Below are 20,984 nucleotides of genomic sequence, written 5' to 3'. Positions count from 1 at the left end.
TGAAGAGGCTGTTACAGTAGTGAATTTTACTTGAAATGAAAGCATATACTAATTTTTCTAGATCTTGTTTGGACATAAGATCCTTAAGTTTAGAAATGTTTTGAGATGATAAAAAGCAGACTTAGTAATGTCTTTCACGTGGCTGTTAAAGTTAAGTTCACTATTGATAATGACACCAAGATTTTTTTACAGTGGCCTTTGCTTTAAAGCCTTTAGTTTCAATGTTTCAAGGATAGTGGCAATCTTTGCCCTTTTCCTCTTTTCCCAAATACAATTACCTCATTTTTGTCAGTATTCAGTTGGAAGAAGAAGTAACATAGAAGTAACATATAGAAGAACCCAAAGAAGTAACATATAATCATAGTAAAAGCACTAAAGTTACCATCATCACAAACAATAGAAGAAGAATGAAAGCCCAACTGGGTAACTCTTGACTCCCATTGTCATTGTGACACCGCACTCCACAGCACACAATTGAAGATTGCACACTGCACACAACAAAATTGCATTTATACCACACCCGTGCAAGGGACAGCCCCCAATAGCGCCCGAAAGGGAGCAATGCGGCAGGACGGTACTATGCTTAGGGTACATCAGTCATGGAGGAGGATGGGGAGAGCACAGGTTAATTACTCCCCCCCACCAACCTGGCGGGTCAGGAGTCGAACCGGCAACCTTTGGGCCACTAGTCTGATGCCTTAACCCAGTGGTTCTCAACCTTTCTTGAACAAATGTCCCCTGGACCTCATCCTAAGCCTCCCAACGCCCCCTTGACTTCATCATGAGCCTGCCAATGCCCCCTTTAGTATCAAAAAATGTAATGGACTAATGCCCCCAATCACAACTAAGCACCGCCCCCTCTGAACTGTATCCTTCTCAAAGCCCCCCTAAGGCTCCCCAATGCCCCCTGGGGGGCTGTACTGCCCCCGTTGAGAAACACTACCCTAACCGCTTACCCATGACTGCCCAATAAACTAGATATGTGTCTCTGATGTAATGCCAGATCCCTGAAATTAGAGGTGTCCCCCACCAAATTCCATTTTTGTGCGGGTGCGTGTGCGTGTTATAAGTGTGTAAACACCTGGGTCAGAACACCTCTTTTTGAACACCTGGGTCAGAACCCCATATGGGGGACGGATGAAATTCAAATGGGGTCCCCTGAAATGTCTAGGTCTGAAAAAAATACAAATAAGTATTATTAATTATTATTACTATTTAATATAATATGAAGTAATTCATATTGTGATTGAAACACAGCATACAGTCTTAGACTGTCATAAAGATGTATACATTGGTTTAGTAGCCTGCAAGTTAGCTCAGTCATGTCATTGGATCTTGTACCTTTTAATGCTCGTCTCTTGGGTCCAAATAAAAGTAATCAAGTGTGTGTGTGTGTGTGTGTGTGTGTGTGTGTGTGTGTGTGTGTGTGTGTGTGTGTGTGTGTGTGTGTGTGTGTGTGTGTGTGTGTGTGTGTGTGTGTGTGTGTTTGCGCATACGTGTGTGTGCATGTGTGGTTGCGTGCGTGCCTGTGCCCAGAGGTTGCAGAGCTGCCGTGCCGAGGACCACGATCTAGATATGGAGGCGGATAAAGGAGCACTGTTCTCCCGAGAGATTGCTGTGGCCTTACGCCAGTGGATCTACCCCGAGTTTGTGAGTCATTCTTTGTTGTTGTGCACTGAATTTGAATATTAAGTTGTGCTCTATAATGGTGCACAAAAGTATTTTGTCATTTGACCAGGCAGGTGCGAGGCACGTTAGTTTTCCTGCCGTCGCTTGGAATTTCTGTTGCCCATGGCGAATTTCTGTTGCTAAATGTGAAACTGCTGAGCTGTGCCCAGACCAAAACCAAACCCTAACCCATCAATAAAGCAACATTTCTGCTGCTTTAATTTTGCCACGAGCAGTGAAACCAGCCAGGAAAATGGTGAAAATTGTGATATTTTGTCCTTACCAAAACTACCCCTAACCCTAACTTCACTAGTTTGCCCTTGAGTGCTTGGTGAACAATATGCGTGACTGGCATGCTGGCTGGCCTTGATCCTGGGATGTTTAAAGCGGAGATCATTCAGGATGAGATCCGCTTCCACTCCCATTGTATGGTAGGGGAGTAGGGGGAGGTGGTGGGACAATACGGAAAGCCTTCACGCAAGACAGGTGAAAGGTAAAGGAGGGGTTTAAATATCGGCGAAGGTGGGAGCAAATAATGACAGCTGTCAATCACTCACGGCCTTCCTCCCGAACCATGTTTAAACAATATTTGTCACAGGGCGTTGTAGAGGAAAATTGCATTTTTCCTACGCGAAAAGGTGGAGTTTCTCCATGTCCGCCATTTTTAATTTCCAGAAATAGACATTTTTAGCTGCCAAACTTACTCTACTTTGGTAATGTTAGTAAATATGATAATATTACATTAAATTACATTACATTGCATTTGGCAGACGCTTTATAACCAAAGCGACTTTCAAAAGAGGACATAATCAAGCAAATACAAAGTGCACAGGAAATATAAAGAACAACAAGTGCAGTTGCAAAGAGGTTTTTTTTTTTTTAATTAATAAAGAGTACACACACAAACACACACAAACTAAACTAAACATCATGTCAAGAGTCTGCCCTGGGGCTAGGCCAGCTCAAGCATTAGTTTAGTAGCTCCTCTCAAAAGAAGAAGGTCTTTACTTGTTTCTAGAAGGCTACAAGAGACGTGCTTAGTCTTGCTGCCTCTGGGAGACCATTCCAACACTTGGGTACAACAACAGAGAACAGTCTTGACTGGGAGTACCTGGATGGCCAGCCTGATCTCCAAAAATTCCGTGCTCCTGGACACGGATGTTAAAGACATGAAATCCGTGTCCAGGAGCACGGATTTTGCCAAAATTCCGTGCTCCTGGACACGGAATTGTTTTCCGTGCTCCTGGACACGGAATTGTTTTCCGTGATGGGCACACGGAAGTGCTTTCTATAGGCTATTACCACAGCACTGTGTTAACTCTATCATTAGAAAATACATACCAAATGCTAATCCTAAACAAAATAATGCTATAGCAATTTAAGTTGTGCCCTGACCAAAACATTCCCTAACCTTAACCTGTCATTAAAGACATATTTTTGAGAAATACCTTTTCCAGTTGGTTGCTAGGCTATCAAACTCATATAATGAATGAAAGAAAACTAGCTGTGCCCAGACCAAAACAATCCCTAACTCTAACCTGTCAGGTTTTTTTTTAGACAAAATATTTGAAATTAGAAAAATCCTGAGAAAACACAAGACTGTGGAAATAGCCTATAGAAAGCACTTCAAACAATTCTGTGTCCAGGAGCACGGAAAACAATTCCGTGTCCAGGAGCACGGAATTTTGGCAAAATCCGTGCTCCTGGACACAGATTTTGTGTCCTTAACATCCGTGTCCATGAGCACGTAATTTTTGGAGATCATGTTGGGATGGCAGAGCCAGACGGCTTGTGCTGGATGAGCGCAGTTCTCTTCCAGTAACATAAGGCGTTAGTAGGTCCTTCAGATAAGCTGGGGCCATTCCTGCGACGGTTTTGTAGGCAAGGGTCAAAGCCTTGTGCTTGATCCGGGCGGCAATCGGAGGCCAGTGCAACTCAATAAACAGAGGAGTAACATGGGTCCTTTTGGGTTGATTGAACATCAAGCGTGCCGCCGCATTCTGGATCATCTGCAGAGGTTTTAGCGCACAAGCTGGTAGACCTGTCATGAGTGAGTTGCAGTAGTCAACGCGGGACAGGACCGTGGCCTGGACCAGTCGTTGTGTAGAATATTGTGTCAGCACAGGTCTGATATTCCTTACGTTGGACATCTGGAATCGACAGGTCCGGGTGACTGTGTTGATGTAGTTGGAGCATGACAGCTCATCATCAATCATGACGCCAAGGTTTTTGGCAACTTTGTTTGGGGTCACGATGGTGGAGCCTATCTTGAGGTTGATGTTGTGACTGAGCGACTTTTTAGCTGGGATGACCAGGAGCTCTGTCTTGGCCATCCTTCATGGATCCTTCATCCATGTTGACAAGTCGGTGAGGCAGGCAGAGATGCGTGCCGATACCGTGGTGTCCTCTGGACGGAACGACAGGTACATCTGGGTGTCATCAGCATAGCAGTGGTAGTAGAACCCATGTGTTTGAATGACATGTCCCAGGGAGGAGGTGTATATTGCAAATAAAAGTAATAATGAAAATAATAATAATAATAATAGTAATAAACTTTATTCACAGACTCAAAGTCCAGATAAGAACAAACCATACATTCTAAAAGACATACAAAACATTAAAAAACATACCAACCACCCCCCCCCCACACACACACACGCACGCATGCACGCACACAAAGACTCAGACTGGCTATAGGCCCATGTACAATTGACTTTTCCAATGTTTCCAGATGTCTGAATTGTATTGGGTATCACTTTCCTTCACATTACACAGTATGATACCATTTTTTGATGAAGTTAATCAACACATACATTTATACATGAGATTCCTTAGAATAGCCTGAAATGTGGGGACATTTACAGAGACAAACAGTGCACTTGCACTTTCCCCCCTGGGAGCCTTAAAAAGATTCTAAAGCCAGGCTCAAACTACACGACTAGCGATTGTGTGTCCGATTTTGGCGTCGGGGTGCACCGCACACTAGAAGAGAATCGCAACTGTCAATCTTGTCGCTGCTCGCAGCCACCGAGACAATGCCCAACGTTCTATTTCCAGTCGCAAATATCAAACACTGTTTGATTTCTACGATTTGCGATCGGCGACTCTTTGAGCTGCCAAAGTTCTATCTTAGAACGTCGCTCACGACGAGGAAATCTTTCCCGACAATCGCTTGCGATGGTCCTGGGGGGTAACGTTCCAGCGATTGTCGTAAGGGGGGTTTTCAGCCGAGAATCGGCGCGATAGTCGTGTAGTTTGAGCCAGGCTTAAGAGCCTGAAGATGAAAAAGATTCTAATTTGCCAGAAATGAAACCCCATTGAAAGTCAATGGAATGTTCTGTCTGGTGATTTAGAATGTCCATAACCACCAAAATACCTAAGCGTGGTATAGAAATCTATGGGGTATAATGAAGAGGGAAGTGTGGGTCACCAGATCAAAGAACAAAAAACAGCTGACAGCTAAGCATCAATGATATCTGGGCTTCCATAACCCTCATGCAATGCCGCTGCCATTGACTTCAATGTTAAACACAGTCAGGTCAGCAGTCTAACCAATGACCGCGGTTTTGAGTAATGAACCAGGCTGAGAGTTTTTAAAACCTCAGGACGCTTTTACCAGTGTTTAGAGTTAATTCGTTGATTCAGATGTTTAGGTTAATAGCTTGTTTAGACAACCTTTTCATGATATGCTAATTTTTTTAGATGAGAATTTTGGGTTTTCATGAGCTGTATGCCAAAATCATCAATATTAAAACAATACAAGACCTGAAATATTTCAGTTGGTGTGCAATGAATCTAAAACATACGAAAGTTTATTTTTTATCATTACATTATGGGAAAAAAATAACTTTAACACAATATGCTAATTATTTGAGAAGGACCTGTAGGATATCACAATATAGCCTACCTTAAATTTTTCCATAGTCCGCCTATTTGACGGTCGAGAAAAATCTGTCATCGCCTATTTTCACCAGTCATTTCGTTTCCCAATGTGAGAGTCCCACGAACCAAGAACACCACAGATGCGCAAATTGCAGCCATGGGAGTAAGCAGCAGACCCGGCGGCAGCAAAGAAATATGACACGCGCGTAAACTTACAGTAGGTGCGCTAATGGAGGGCTCTATTAGGCCACTGTCGTGTGTTAGGCTGTTGTCAGACCCTGTCAATATAATAATGATGGAAGTAATTTTTATTACTATTATTGGAATAATCGGAGCAGCGAGACACTCACGCAACCACGCACACCCACCATACCGAACCCCAAATGTACGTCTACACACCTAGGCTACACACCATGAACACACCTACACACCTAAACACACATTTTCACTGTTATTTCACCTCGATCATAGTGCATAACAGAAGCAAAAGCACAGACGGAAAAAATCGTTTGTGTCTCCAAAATGTGTGTGTGTGTGTGTGTGTGCGCGTTTGGGTGTCACTTCGTTATATAACGTTATCAGTTAAACATTAATGCGAATACAAATTGTGGATTAACCAAACTATTTCCAAGCATCATGTGACTCTTCCATCACCTTGAAGACCTACAGATGTGGTTACTAGCTTTGGTTATTGATGGACGCGACAGTGACTGCTGTCCACACAGACTCGTAGTCTCTGAACCTGCTTCAGCGAAACTACTTCTCCACAGCAAAAACACCATAAGTTGACGTGACACAGCGGGCTTAATTAATAACCAAAAGGCCTACCTTAAAATACTGTCTTGATCGCAGGACTTCTTGCAAGTATTCCACTTTAATCCAAACGGTTTACACACTCGGCACTGCTAGCAAGCAATGGGGATCTGCATTGCTAATTCATCTCGTGTATGGTAAAACATTTTCTTCCGTTTCTTCAGACATTAGTAATTAGGGCTGGGTATTGCAGCTATGTTCCTGTATCGATTCGAATTCGATTCTGAGGGTTTTGAATCGATTAATCACGATTCGATTCGATTCCATTCGATTCACTCCGAATCGATTCAATCCGTTCCCTTTTTGGTGCAAGGATTTCCCCCAAAAGATGCTGTTGCCTATTTTTATATAAAAATGTCAAAGGGCTGTGGCTTGACAGTGTTAACAGATTGCTAATTTGTAATAAGTAGGCCTAGGCCTAATTGACTAATACCTACTGGGTATTTTCCATAGACCTAAATGAAACAAAAAGAACAAAAAGAAAAAGAGCAAAAAAATCGATTTTGTGCCCTGTGAATCGATTATGTGAATTTTAAATTATATCGATTGATTATCGATTGAATCGATTATTTTACCCAGCCCTATTAGTAATGTCACTCACTACCAGGGTGCTATTTGTAGGGGTGGATGGGGGTATTGGGGGTAATCGCTGACCAACAAAACTGACGAGCTGACCGCCCTGGTAAGAAACCAAAAACTGTTTAGAGAAGCGAGTCTAATTTGCTTCACGGAAACATGGCTAACTACTAGTCTCACTCCTACTTGTAATGTGGACATACCGGGCTTCAGCGTAGTTAGACTGGACAGAGACAATGCACTTTCAGGGAAAAAGAAAGGAGGTGGACTGATCATGTACATCAATAACAAGTTTTGTCATCCCGGATATGTAACAGTGAAGGTAACAGTGTGTAGTAAATATGTGGAGCTACTGGCCGTCAGCTTACGTCCTTACTACATTTCAAGAGAATTTTCACACTGTATAATAATCTGCGTCTATGTCCCTCCGAGAGCGGTGCCGGACAATGCCTGTGCCTGTATGCGATGCTACAAACGCAGCATACAGAGGCTTTCTTCGCCATCACGGGGGATTTTAACCACGTCAGCCTTAACTTCACCCTCACAAACTTTCATCAGTTTGTTGATTGTGCAACAAGAAAAATAAAACCTCCTGTATGCAAACGTGAAGGATGCATATAGTGCCACCCCCTTCCTCTACTGGGTTTCTCTGACCACAATTTGATTCATCTACAGCCTCTGTACATCCCAAAAGTACAAAGGCTCCCAGTTACCACACTCACTTTCAGAGAATGGACACCAGAAACTGAGGAGGCACTAAGGAACTGCTGCAAAACCACTGACTGGAGTCTACTGCAGGGCAGTGGCAGGAGGCCACAGCATGTACTACTGTCTACATAAACTTCTGCATGGACATTGTTGTACCAACAAAGACTATTCGCTGCTACCCCAACAACAAACCCTGGGTAACCAGAGATGTCAAGCAACTCCTCAATAGGAGAAAGAAGCTTTTTAAGGAAAGCAACTTGACAGAGCTGAGGAGTGTGCAACGAGAACTCAAAATCAGAATGAAGGAGGCCAAGGTGGCATATGGGAAGAAGGTGGAAATGAAAATGAAGGACAATGCTAAAGAGGCATGGCAGGGGACAAAAAAAATCACTGGGTGTGGAAAGAAGAGAGGTATGGCAGAAGGCGATCTGTCAATGTGCAATGATTTAAACCATTTTTACAACCGGTTTGGAAACTCTGACACAGAGGGCAGCATTTCCCTTGTCACCTCTATCCCTACACCCCCCTGCCCACACTTGACAACCACTCTTCAGCAGGCTCCCATCTCCCCCACTCACAACCCCTCACTTCCGTTACTACTTCACCCTGCTTCACGAACAGGGATACTTCATCCCCACACCCTCCTACTCTGCCTTTGGTCACCACTCCCACCATCATCAACACTGCAGGAGTACCTCCACCAATGGACACAGCAGGCTCACAATTCCCCACTACCTCTATCCCCCTTCCGTGCTCCTCACTTCTGCGACTTGAAACAACTTACCCACCACCGACCCCTCCCTCATTCCACCCTAACCTCAACCAGGCACACCCACAGCCGGCAATCAGCACTGATCAAGTTAGAGGGGCACTGAAAAGACTTAAGTCCAAGGCGGCCGGTCCTGATGGCATCTGTGCAAGACTGCTAAAGACTGTGCTGAGGAATTAGCTGAGCCTCTTCATCACCTTTTTAATAGAAGTCTACAAGAAGGCAAGGTCCCTATCTTGTGGAAAACTTCATGCCTGGTACCTGTTCCAAAAACAGTGTTTCCCACAGAAATTTTGGAAACTATGGGGGCAGCCGGGATTTTTTTTTTCCGGGGGGAGGGTCGTCTTTTCACCCGGGCCTTGGGGGGGGGGGGGGAGGGGGGGGGGGGGGGGGGTTTGTATTCACGCAGTGTAAATGCAAAATGGCAAAACAATGAGTACAGTATGACATTGGCGCATGGAGAAACTATAGGCCTAGGCCTACATTTCAGCCATTTATATTTTGAGAAAGAAGGCTACATAACATTTTACCCATGATATTAGTAGTAAGCTTACATTGTCATTTATATTTTTTTAAATGCAGTACAGTGAATCATTCGCTTCTTGTTTCATTCGTCCCTCATGCAGGGGTCTATGTAATGAAAAAATAAATAAAACAAAATATGAGCAGAGATAAGAATTTAAGAGTAGTATACTGTGAAATTGTTAACGCATAGACAAAAAGGGTCTAAGAGGGTAGGCTGTGCCTTTTCCCCACACACACATACACATTCTACATGAGGGGTGCTGGTCACAGGGCCAGTTTTTCAAAATTCCTCCCATTAAAAGGGCTGAACAACATATTACACATTTATGTCTATATTCACATTCATTACACATTCATTTCTATATGCAGCCCGATGTCTCCTCTGCCGTGTCAATGAAGGCCTGTCACCTAATTCATTACAACTGTAAAACAAAGCCTGGGGAGTGTTAGTAAACTCATCCCAACTGTCCCTTCTCTGAAGGTTTTTTTTTTTATTGCTCCCAAACCCAAGTTAACTACAACAACTTGACTAGGCTTTTGATCCCTCTGTCTTTCAAGCACTTGTGGTTTTCTCTATAGGATGTATTTACTCCAGGAGAAAAATGCGAAGGAAATCGTAATTCAAATCGTTTTTAACAAAAACGGAAATCGTAAAAAAAAAAAAAAAAAAAAGTTAAAAAAAAAAAAAAAAAAATTTTTTTTTTTTTTTTTTACATTTTCGAAACTATGGCGGCCTAATTTAAACTATGGCGGGCCGCCATAGTTTCCTCAATGTATGGGAAACACTGAAAAAAAACCCACCCCAAAGAACTTAATGATTACAGACCGATTGCCCTCACCTCACACCTAATGAAAACTTTTGAACGAGTGCTGCTGCGCAACTTTCTCAAACCCCAAATACGCCACGCACTGGATCCTCTGCAGTTTGCCTACCAAGAGAACGTGGGAGTGGAGGATGCTATCCTGTATCTTCTTCACAGGGTACATGCTCACTTGGATAAGGGTGACTGTGCTGTGAGAATCATGTTTTTTGACTTCTCCAGCGCATTTAACACCATACAACCACTGCTGCTGAGAGAAACACCTAAATTGGTGCGGATTGGAGTGCAGCCTGGCCTGGTAACCTGGATCACTGATTACCTCACAGAGCGGCCCCAGTTTGTGTCTGTGTGTTTATTTATGTAGCTACTTGACACCTGAATTTCCCCCTGGGGATCAATAAAGTTTCTCTACTCTACTCTACTCTAAATCTCTGGTGTCGTGCTTTACTCAGAGTGGCAGCACCTTTACCCGCATCTGCCACCATCTTGCATCGGCCGTTAGTTCATCATGTAGTAAATATTCATGAAAAATGAAATTTAACAATAGATAGAACAGCTTCAATGAGCAGCATAGTTGCATTACCAACTCTGGTCACCATCCTACACAGTGCACCTTTTAACGGGGGCACCTGTGAGGTATTATTGCCTGGGGACACCACATTGGCTTAGTACGGTCCTACTCTCCACTATTGTCTGTGCAGTAGTGACGTCTGCACACGCTGGTCTTCAAGCCGCTAAAACATACTGTACTCGACTGTTTTGGTCAGATCAATAACTCTTAAGTTTATTACTTAGTAAACATTCATGAAAAGATCAGATGTGTAAACGCGTCAATACTCTATCGTGATGCAAGAAGGCAGTGATATGATGTGATTGCCAGTGATAGGAAAAAATTATTATTGGATCATTAGTTGCAATCCAGGGCCACATATTTCAAATGAACTTGTTTTATATGTCCAATTCAATCAAGTGATCATTCAACCAGTCACCTGGTTGTAATGGACAGGTAAAATCAGGTCATTTTGGAATATGTGGCACTGGATTGTAACTAATGAATCCCTTTTTGCCTATCACTGGTGAGTGCTTCAAATCAATACTATTAATTTTTTTTAACTTGTAAAAAAAAAACATGAGACGAACGAATCGTGAGTTGAGTGTATAGTTACAGCCCTACTAAACTTACATACTAGCCTAGACCTTTAACTAAGTTACTATACTCAGTATCTCATGTGGCCCTCTCTCCCCTGTTGTCTAATCAGGAGCGGCGTCTGCACACGCTGGTCTTCCGACCGCTGTGCTCCATGCGGGAGCTGCTGGTGGGGCCGAGGAACCTGATCCGCAAGCGGCGCGACAAGCTGCTGGACTACGAGCTGCTGGAGGAGAAGAGCAGCCTGAGCTACGAGGAGCAGGTGACGACTAACAAAAAAATTAAGTGCAAGTGAGGCTGAGAGCCAAACAAATCGCCCGACTCTATGGCCACAGATAGCTCACATAATTTTTCAATTTTTTTCCAACCTCATGACGGGCCATATGATTGCCATGCCCTGGCCGGATTTGACCCGCATGCCGCTATTTGGACACAACTGAATTACTGTATTGTAAACACTTCATATTTGGTTCGCAGTTGTGCATGCAAACCATGAGCGGGGAACCTATGGCCCACAGGCCCACTCACCCCTGATGTAAACATGCATAACTAATTTTAAAGACCAGCCAAGTCTACTATTAATAATAATATTAACACATTGACTACCAAGTCACGAGAAAACCTGTTTTTACCTCCCATGCGTTGGCTCCCAAATCGGGAAAACACTTTTTTTTGTGGATTCCGAATCTACACACTCTAATGCACATTCTGATTGTTTTTTGTAATGATGTGATGAACAGAACTGACATAGATCATGGAAACACCCACAGTCAAAACTCTCGAGTCTTATTATAGTCAGAGAGAGTAGAGATAGATATATATATATACTTAAAGAATCTCTGTTATAGTGAATGAAATCATGCACACTTCCTGTTCATGTCACATCAAGTCGCCTGAGTCATCAAAACATGCCTAGCGTTAGAGCTGGACGGTTCTGGAAAAATGTGTATCACTGTTTTCTTGATGAAAAGTGATATCACGGGTTTCTGCACATTTTTTTTGAGAAGCGGCGAAATCTCAATGTTTCTGGAGAAAAGAATGAAATTAAATGTAAAAATTAGATAAAATCATGAATATGAATTAATCTTCTTTAATCCCTTTTTCATTTCAATAATATATTTTGTATTTTATAGTTTATATTTCCCTTAATCATCTATCCAACAAAGCCTCAAAATTAAGAGAGGATGCAGCATTGCCTAAAATAGCCTTTTCTGTCAGAGCCAACACTTTGTAATAGCCTACTCCTTTCCACTAGGGGGCATGCTGTTCAGTCCCAGTAGTGCCACCGATTTTTCAAGGAAGAAAAGCTACAAGGGCTGTGGTAGCGCACATCAAAAGTAGCAGTTTTGGGCTATTGTTTTAAGGACACCAGACCACAGCCGGTTTACATACTATAATCAGAGGTGCACATAACTGGTACGCAGGTGCGCATGCGCACCAAAAAATAGCAATGCGTACTGCCACCTCGGTCACTACAGCGCACTTGCGTACTGACTATCTCAACAGACTGTTGATGTTGGTGAATGGTCAAACATGTCCAAAAAGAAACAGACAACAGTAGCCTAATCAGTTTCTTTGGAATTTCGTCAACAGCAAAGAAAATTGAGTCAGAGATTTAAAAAACAAAACTTTCCGAGAAATGGCTCCAAGTGCCGTGGCTTGAGGCTAATAATGATGAGCGGCTAGAAATGTAGTGCCAGTTCCTTGAACGATTCCACATTTCAAGGGACTGGCACTACATTTGTGGTAGTGAAAGCATGCGTTCCGTGTTGAACAGGTAAGGGACGCGATGTGTCCCGTTTTCTCATGAATGCCTAAAAATAGACATGTCACTCGCATATCAACTGTAAATCTAACGACAGTCAGCGCGAGCTCGACCGAGTTGAGCTCCTGGCTCTCTCCTCCTCCCTCCATCATTATGGAATTGTGCCGTCTGTTAACTCCCAGAATGGACGCGCACCCCCCGTCATTCTCATTGGCAACTCCGATGCATAGAAGTTAAAAACGGAAAGCATGCATCCATGCGCGTGGCTTCTTAAATGCACGCAGTTCCCGGCCAGCTCCACTTCTTAATTTCGTCAGCTTCCTCCCACCATATTCCAAACGGACACCGCATACAAGTTTATTCCCCGTCTGTGCATCAGTTAACAGGCATGACGGCGAAATCGGCAAAAACAGATGAAATCCAGACAATAATCACTTAACTTGAAGATTACATGTAGGCCTACCATATGTAGGCTAATTAAGATTTAAAGAATATCAAACTAACAACACATTTGATTAGGCTACCTTTCACCAGTTGCATTAGCCTTCAAACGTGGTTATAATGTTTTATCCTTCGACCCTGCAGACAGTAGACTTTTTTTTTTTTTTTTTAACCGCGGATGAGGTGCGTACCAAAACATATTTACTGGTGCGCATATGAGTAACGGCCAAAAAAAGTTATGTGCACCCCTGAATATAAACCCTCTCGGACCAGATGCTAATTTCTCGTTCTACACCTGGCAACACGTGCTGAGCTTGACTAGCGAGTGAACAGTGGAAGTGCCTGAAGAGCCACGGAAAGGAAACGGATTTACTTGACATTGTGTGAATATCTTAATTGAATTAAAGGCCAAATGCAACCTAGAAGGTATTTTGTTTCTGTAGTTTGTGTCGTATGGCGATGCATTTCGCTCCCAAATCAGTTCAAACATCTAGCTATGTATCTTGTCTGGCCATGATAGTTCTATGCATTTAGCTATTTCAATCGTAGTAGCCTATGGCAAAACACATAAGCAGCATTCACAAGAGCGCAGCTGCACACACAGTTGAGATGGAATATAAGCATGTGAGAACTGTTGTAGTCTATTAAAATATCACCACATAGAAGCCTTTTCAAAGGTAATCAAAGGTAATCGAAATGTTCATTCATGATTCATCCATGACATGTGGGTTCATCATCATGATTCACTCTCACCAGCCTCTTTAGCGCGATTAACCAATTATTTTTCAATCAACGACTTACATTGTGTTAACATCCCTAGTGGAAGAGTAACAACAGTGGACTTGGAGCACAGTGTGAAGTGTGACATGAAGTAGGCTCACACGCTTAGTATGAAGTGTGATGCGATGCGGCTTATGATGGAACAAAAAAAAAAAACGTCTCATCAAAATGTGAACCTTGTCTAGGTGTGAACTGAGATCGCGTATACCGCCCAGCTCTAACTAGCGTCCTGTCAGGGCTTTGCGCTCTTAATCGTAAACACAGGCCTACAGAAGGATAAGGATGTTTGCTGTCATCAAATTAGGTTGAAAATCGAAGTTTGGAATGAAAAAAACAGCACAACACAGCAGCAGAAACTAACGTTGGTGACGTACAGTGAGGGGTATGGTAGGGTAGGCAGTAAATATAGAAAATATATATTTTGTATATTTTTTTAGCGGGGGGTCTGGGTGTCCTCCCCCAGAAAAAAATGTATTTCTTAGATGCAATTTCCTGCATTTTAACCAAATCTGGAGAGTCACTATCAGCTAAATACTTTTATAAAAGACTAAAAACTTTGAACAAATAGTACCCCCTTTCATGCAGATCTGAAATGTAACATATTCAGTAAAAATACTGGCAATGGTCATTTATGAGCCTAGTAGAATAAAAGCAGGTGTGTGTGTGTGTGTGTGTGTGTGTGTGTGTGTGTGTGTGTGTGTGTGTGTGTGTGTGTGTGTGTGTGTGTGTGTGTGTGTGTGTGTGTGAGAGAGAGAGAGAGAGGCCTTATGCCACAGGCAACTAGGCCTATTCACCTAGTATGCTGATAAGGTCTTTAATGTGCAACAAATTAGTAGGCCTATGTTTCTCTAAATACTGTACTGTACTCTAATAACTATATAAGTAAATAAATAGGCTACAATATTTAGACATTTGGACATTGTCAGTAGACCTACATCTGAAACAATAAGTGAAAATGCATAATTTCAATTTCTTGAGAAGGCCAACTACACTTTTTTTGCCAAATTGGTAGCTCAAGGACCCATAGCCTACTTTGTACACTTTTAAGGACCTGTAGGCCTACATTTTACAATAATAATTTAGAAATCTACAACATCACAGCATTTTGGGGGAAAAGCTTTAACTTTTGGCTTTAGCTGTTGACTTTGCTGCTCTTCTGTTTATTCTGTTGCAAATGCCAGGGTGTTTCACATGGATGCAGGGTGGCAGTGTAGCCTAGGCCCTACTTTGTTTTGAAGATAAAATGTCTAGTTCACCAACCGTGAATCACACCATAGCATGTGAGGGGAAACGATTTACATTTAGCAATAAACAAACCTAGGTAACAGCTTCTGCTTCACTGACACATTTTGTGCTGCTAGTCAAACACTCACAGACAAGAAGGAAAGTAGGCAAGGGGGCGGGTTGCTTGCAAACTCAACAGACATAAGCCGTGCATTCAGACAAACACTCGTACATCGAGTAAACCAACATAAACACTTCTGAGACTCATTCTTGTGCGTGATTGTATTCTCAAACACTTCAGCAACGGTTGTGCAAGGTGTTTCAAATCAAGTCAATTTGTGAGTTTTTCATGCAAGTTAGATCCATTAAAAGCCCGGGGTGGTGAATGAAGATATTTTGTCCCAGTGTGTTCAAACTAATTGACGCTGCTACCCATCTGATGTTGAATATTTCCACAATGCAGCGATTGCAAACGGCTCAGCTATTGCCTGTCATCTGAACCGTCTTTATTGCTACTTCTCGGCATTATTTTTTTGTAATAAAGACAAAACGCCAAAGACTGCCATGTTTTCTGTGCGGCTAGAGTTTGAATAAGCCTTGCCTTGCTAGTTGTTGTTGCTATCATACTTTAAGCAGGAAGGCTACTACCTGAATTGTAACAATTTTTCATGTTGGTCGCTGTGATTGGCTTAAGTATTCCCGCCATGGCGAAAAGCTCTGCTTTTGCTCTCCATTGACAGTCTATGTGATAGATAATACACATACACCAACTTCTACATGGACAGCGCTGAGGGCAAGACAGGTCGAGTCAAAGCGTGCCTACCCTGGCTCTGCCTGGCATTCGAAAGCTGAGCCTTCAGCTACCAGCCAAGGCTGCGCTACGCGTTCCCATGGCAACCTGTCCAAGCCTGAGTGCTTTGCTTTGTGCGATAACTTGGGGTTTTGATCGGTCTCCAGTTACTGTAGCCTACTTTTAACAGCTAATTTCTAAAATAATGTTTTTGATATGCATGTGAACTCTCAAGAATAGTTTTTAAAACACGTGTTCGTTTTTTTATTTTTAAGAAATTTATCCTAGGGTAGGCAGTGCCTACCCTGCCTACCCTGAGCGCACGTCGTCTACTTTTTTCTACTCTAGAATGACATCAGGATACATAGTTAGCACTTCAGATGATAATATTAGTATTATATTTGTCAATAAAACAGTTAACTTGGAAGCTATTGGTCTTCTCTTTGGGGCATGAAAATACATTTAGATCCTCAAATTAAACTCGGAGAGTCTAAGAGCGCATCCGTGACAAAAAAGGCTTTTTCTCAGTTCGAATGGTGGAAAACCTTCCCCTGGACTGTCTCAGCCTGGGGTCACTCTTGGTAGTGAACAGCTAGAAGTGGTCACAGATTTTAAATATCTAGGAGTCATTCTAGACTCCAATCTTTCTTTTAAAAAACATATAAAAATGATAAAAAAATAAATAAAATTTAATCTCTACAACTTCAGGCACATAAGAGGTGCTATGTCAAATAGTGCTGCTCTGACATACTTGCATGCAATGATATTTTCTCACCTAAGCTATTGCATTACTAGCTGGACCATGGTGGGATCCACTACTCTCAAACCATTGGAGAGTTTATTTTAAAAAGCACTTAAAATCTTAGATAAAAAACCTCTTTCATACCACCATTGTAACATTTTAGATAAGTACAACCTATTGAGTTTTGACAATTTCTGTAAATTCTCCTATAGCTGTCTTTTTTATAAAACTTTGCATGGCCTGGCGCCACCTTGTTTACAGGATTTTATAAAATATCGTCAAACACGAGTAACTCGAGCAGTGGTCAATAAAGATGTAGAGATTCCTTTCAGGAAAACCTCTTTCAGTCAAAATGCATTATCTACTAAAGGCGGCACATTATGGAACTCTATTCCACTGCATATAAGGGAATGTCCCTCTTTAGCCACCTTTAAGATGGAGTATAAAAAGTGGCTTCGAGCCCAACAAACATGTTCACACTGATGGTCTGAGCCTCTACACAGTGTACACGCACACACGCACACACACACTCACATAACACATGGCCCTATTTTGGGACCTTTTTCTTTTCTCTTTTCCTTTTATTTACATGCATGCCTTTTGCTTCTGTAATGGGTTTTATTTCTTTTGTTACTAACAGTCTGTTTTATTTTAAATTCTATTGCTTGTAAACATCTAGCCTGCCTATTTTGGACACCAGATGGAAATTAGCCCTTGGGCTACAATCTGGCATATTTACATATACTGTATGTACATGTATGTATACGGTATGTTCATTAATGTGCAATGTCCTGACGCAAGCATTTCGATGAGAAGTGAGTGGATGTAGTTAGACACAGTGGGTAAGCTGTTTTTCCTAATAATTTGAAACAGCATTTGCCCTGCCCACGTGAAAAAGTATTTATTCTCAAAAGAGCTCCGTTAATGAAAGCTTGGGTAGGCCTGCCACATGTTTTCCTGACGGCTATTTTAACGGACCTGTGCGTTACGAAATGGCGAAAGTATCTAGTAGGCACTACGGAGAAGAAGCGCATGTTGGCTACGCGAGGCATCCAACATCATGCTTCGAATAGACCTCCTTGTTCAAATCATATGCTGCGGCCTCTTATAGCACGCACGAGAGAGGGAGAGGGAGAAAGAGCGAAGCCTAACTTAGTCAATCGTTTGACACAGGACAAATTGTTATAGCAATCATGCCACGTTTTTTGTAATCCCTTGGTAGCCTACATCTAAATGACATATTAAAAATCTACCGATTTATATTTAGTGGAACACGGTCAAACTGTTTTTTTCACGGTCAAAGTTGGAGCTTTCCTATTTTTCATAGGGAAACAGATATACTAGGTGAATGGACTAAAATTTGAGTAGTTTGGATAAAAAATCAGTAGTTTATCCAAACTGTGACAAAGAATTTTTGTATTAGGCCTACAAGTTGTCTGAAATATAATGATTAACTGTTAAACGAGATCACAACCAGGCAAGCTTTGAGGGGACATTGGATAGTGTTGAGAGGAGGGGGTGCTTAGTTGCCATTGGGGGACATTAGTCTATTTTATTTTTAAGGGGGGCATTGGCAGGGGTTTTGATGAGGTCAATGGGGCGATGGGAAGCTTATGATGAGGTCAAGGGGGAATTTATTTTTTTAAAAGGCTGAGAACCAAAACCCATTTTATCTATCTATCTATCTATCTATCTATCTATCTATCTATCTATCTATCTATCTATCTATCTATCTATCTATCTATCTATCTATCTATCTATCTATCTATCTATCTATCTATCTGCCCCCCTCATCAGACATGACAGCATGACAATCGTGAAGTAACGAAGATGGTTGGCAGTTCTTCTTATGTTCACTGTCCCTGGGTCGCTACAATATGCTCAAAATTTTGCTCAATTTTCTCCCATGGGAGAGCATGCCCCCAGACCCCCCTAGTATGACTCTTATACAACACTATCCCCCAAAAACGCCACTGCACACCACACATGCGCACGCACCGCTGCAGCACACGCGCCGTCCCGTGCCACCGCGCCACGCCGCACCTTTCTCACCTTTTTCACCCCTGACCCGTTTTCATGTCTGTTATAAGCACTTTATAAATAATGAACTTATTATCAACAAAATGTTTACAAACGTTTATAAATGGGCAACAAATATTATGTTAACACAGCATACACAGCACCGGTCCTGGAAGTTTCTCCTTCAAAGACCAGAAGGCATGAAACCACATAAAACTCACACAGTAGAAGTTGATTGCCACTCCACTGTGCAGTCACAGTTTGGTTCTTCAAGATTCAAGATTTTTAATTTTCACATGCTTTCTTGTGCAGGCACAATTGGCAGTGAAATGAAGGTTACAACTGCTCTATGCTGTGTAGAATAATAAATAATAATAATTTTTAAAAGAAAAATTTGAAAAAGGTCAAGAATAGTAATTGTAAAAGAAAAAGTTGTTTCAGGAATTGATGGCTTGTGGAAAAAAAACTCTTGCAGCTCTTACAAACATTTGTAAATGCTTTGTTAAATGTTAATTATTGTTAAATGTGAATAAAGTGTTTATAAAGCTTTTTTGGATAGTTATTCTAAAGTGTTACCATAAGAATAATAATTACAAATAGAATTATAACAATAATAGGAATTACTGTATTGCAATCATTTCATATTTGTTAGGCAGAAGTGGTTGTAAAGACCAGCCTGATGACAAAGCAAACCATAGCCTAATCATGAAAAACCTCAGAATGGAAGCAATGTTGGTGAAATCAAAGATAGCGAAGTGAACTGCCTGCAACAGTTGCTTGAAAAGCAGGAAATGGTATCCACATCAACAGACTGAAGCACTGTGGTTAATAAGGCTGTAATGATACACTCACGATTCAGTTGGTTTCACAAATTTAGAACTATGGTGCGATACACCCCACAATTTTTAAATGCATCTTTTTGATGATCATTCATAGGTAGAATAGGCCACATGCCACTTGACTAAGTCATCTAACCCCCTCTCTTGAAACTTCTGCAGGCGGTAGCCAACACCTACCGCACCATCCATGCCCTGTTGCTGTCAGAGCTGCCCCAGTTCAACGCCCGCATGAGGGAGCTGCTGCTGGCGGCCCTGGGGAACCTCTCCTGCCTGCTGAAAGACCTCAGCACAGACATGGAGCAGCTTGCCAACAGCTTTACACAACAGGTACACGGACGCACGCACGCACGCACGCACGCACGCACGCACGCACGCACACACACACACACACACACACACACACACACACACACACACACACACACACACACACACACACACACACACACACACACACACACACACAACAGGTATTGACATTAACTTTTTTGCTTATTAGCCATTTTGACTATTGGGTTTCCTGACTCACTAGCCCTTGGGCCTTTTCACGAGCCATCATTTTCTCAACCATCATAACAGCTATAATGTATTATATGATATATGGATGGGAGGCGTGACGCCTTGTTTTTTCGTAACATTGGTTAAAAACCTACAAAACTGTTATTTTTCCTTTAAAAAAAAATGTCAATGAAAGAAGATGTGATACATTATGTTTCATATTAGTCTTAGATGAGAAGAAACATTTTTGTTAAGATTTATGTAAAGGTTTATATGTCAAATATCCTGCGGTGTGACTGTAACATTAATGAAACCTGGAATATAATATATATATATATATATATATATATAAATTAACCAACTGCATTTTGAATAATGTATGAAGCATTTGGCATGATCACATAAATATTAACTTTATATTAAGATATGTGAATGTGAAAAAAACTCAAGACAGTAATATCAACTACAAGTTCAATTTCGTAACACAAATTGTGTCCTGTTGGGTGACATGTATGTCAATGTTTGTGAACGGGCAGCTGCAAGGCCAACTACAAGGGTCTTAAAGACTGGCTCCTAACCAGTCAGTACCTCAGTTATTAGAGAGTGCTGTGGAAGCTTAAGGTGACTAATATGTCTTCATATTGCAATCTTTCTGTCACGCAATCCTTAGGTTCATTTTATGGTGTCCTGTGGTGTGACTGCTCTTATAGAAGGAAAAAAAGGGTTTTTTTTATAAATGAAAACACATATTAAGATTAAACACAATATCATTATCAAGTTAGCATGAGCTCAGATGTCAGTCATGTATACAAAAGGATTAAAATGGCCATAATGCAGTGAATTTCCTGTGGTGCGACTTCATTTTCCTGCGGTGTGACATGCCTATGCAATGTGTTGATGCAGGACACATTTTCCCAAAAAATTCCACGGACCACTAAGTGCTTTATTTTTTTCTATTTCTTTCCAATTTTTCCATC

General features: G+C 41.8%; 1 protein-coding gene across 6 annotated transcripts in view; it reads left to right on the top strand.

Moving 5' to 3' along the window:
• Positions 1-20,984, top strand: part of arhgef37 (Rho guanine nucleotide exchange factor (GEF) 37) — an 89,433-nt gene that overhangs the window by 29,953 nt on the left and 38,496 nt on the right. For all 6 annotated transcript variants that reach the window (XM_063188726.1, XM_063188724.1, XM_063188729.1 and 3 more), the window contains exons 9-11: positions 1,537-1,650; positions 11,022-11,171; positions 19,669-19,836. In XM_063188726.1, the coding sequence (XP_063044796.1) occupies positions 1,537-1,650; positions 11,022-11,171; positions 19,669-19,836 (432 nt within the window). The remainder of the gene's footprint in view (positions 1-1,536; positions 1,651-11,021; positions 11,172-19,668; positions 19,837-20,984) is intronic.

Source organism: Engraulis encrasicolus, chromosome 22 (genome assembly GCF_034702125.1).
Source record: "Engraulis encrasicolus isolate BLACKSEA-1 chromosome 22, IST_EnEncr_1.0, whole genome shotgun sequence".
Lineage (NCBI taxonomy): Eukaryota > Metazoa > Chordata > Actinopteri > Clupeiformes > Engraulidae > Engraulis > Engraulis encrasicolus.
The sequence above is the reverse complement of the archived record's forward strand: the minus strand, read 5'-3'. Positions and strand labels throughout refer to the sequence as shown.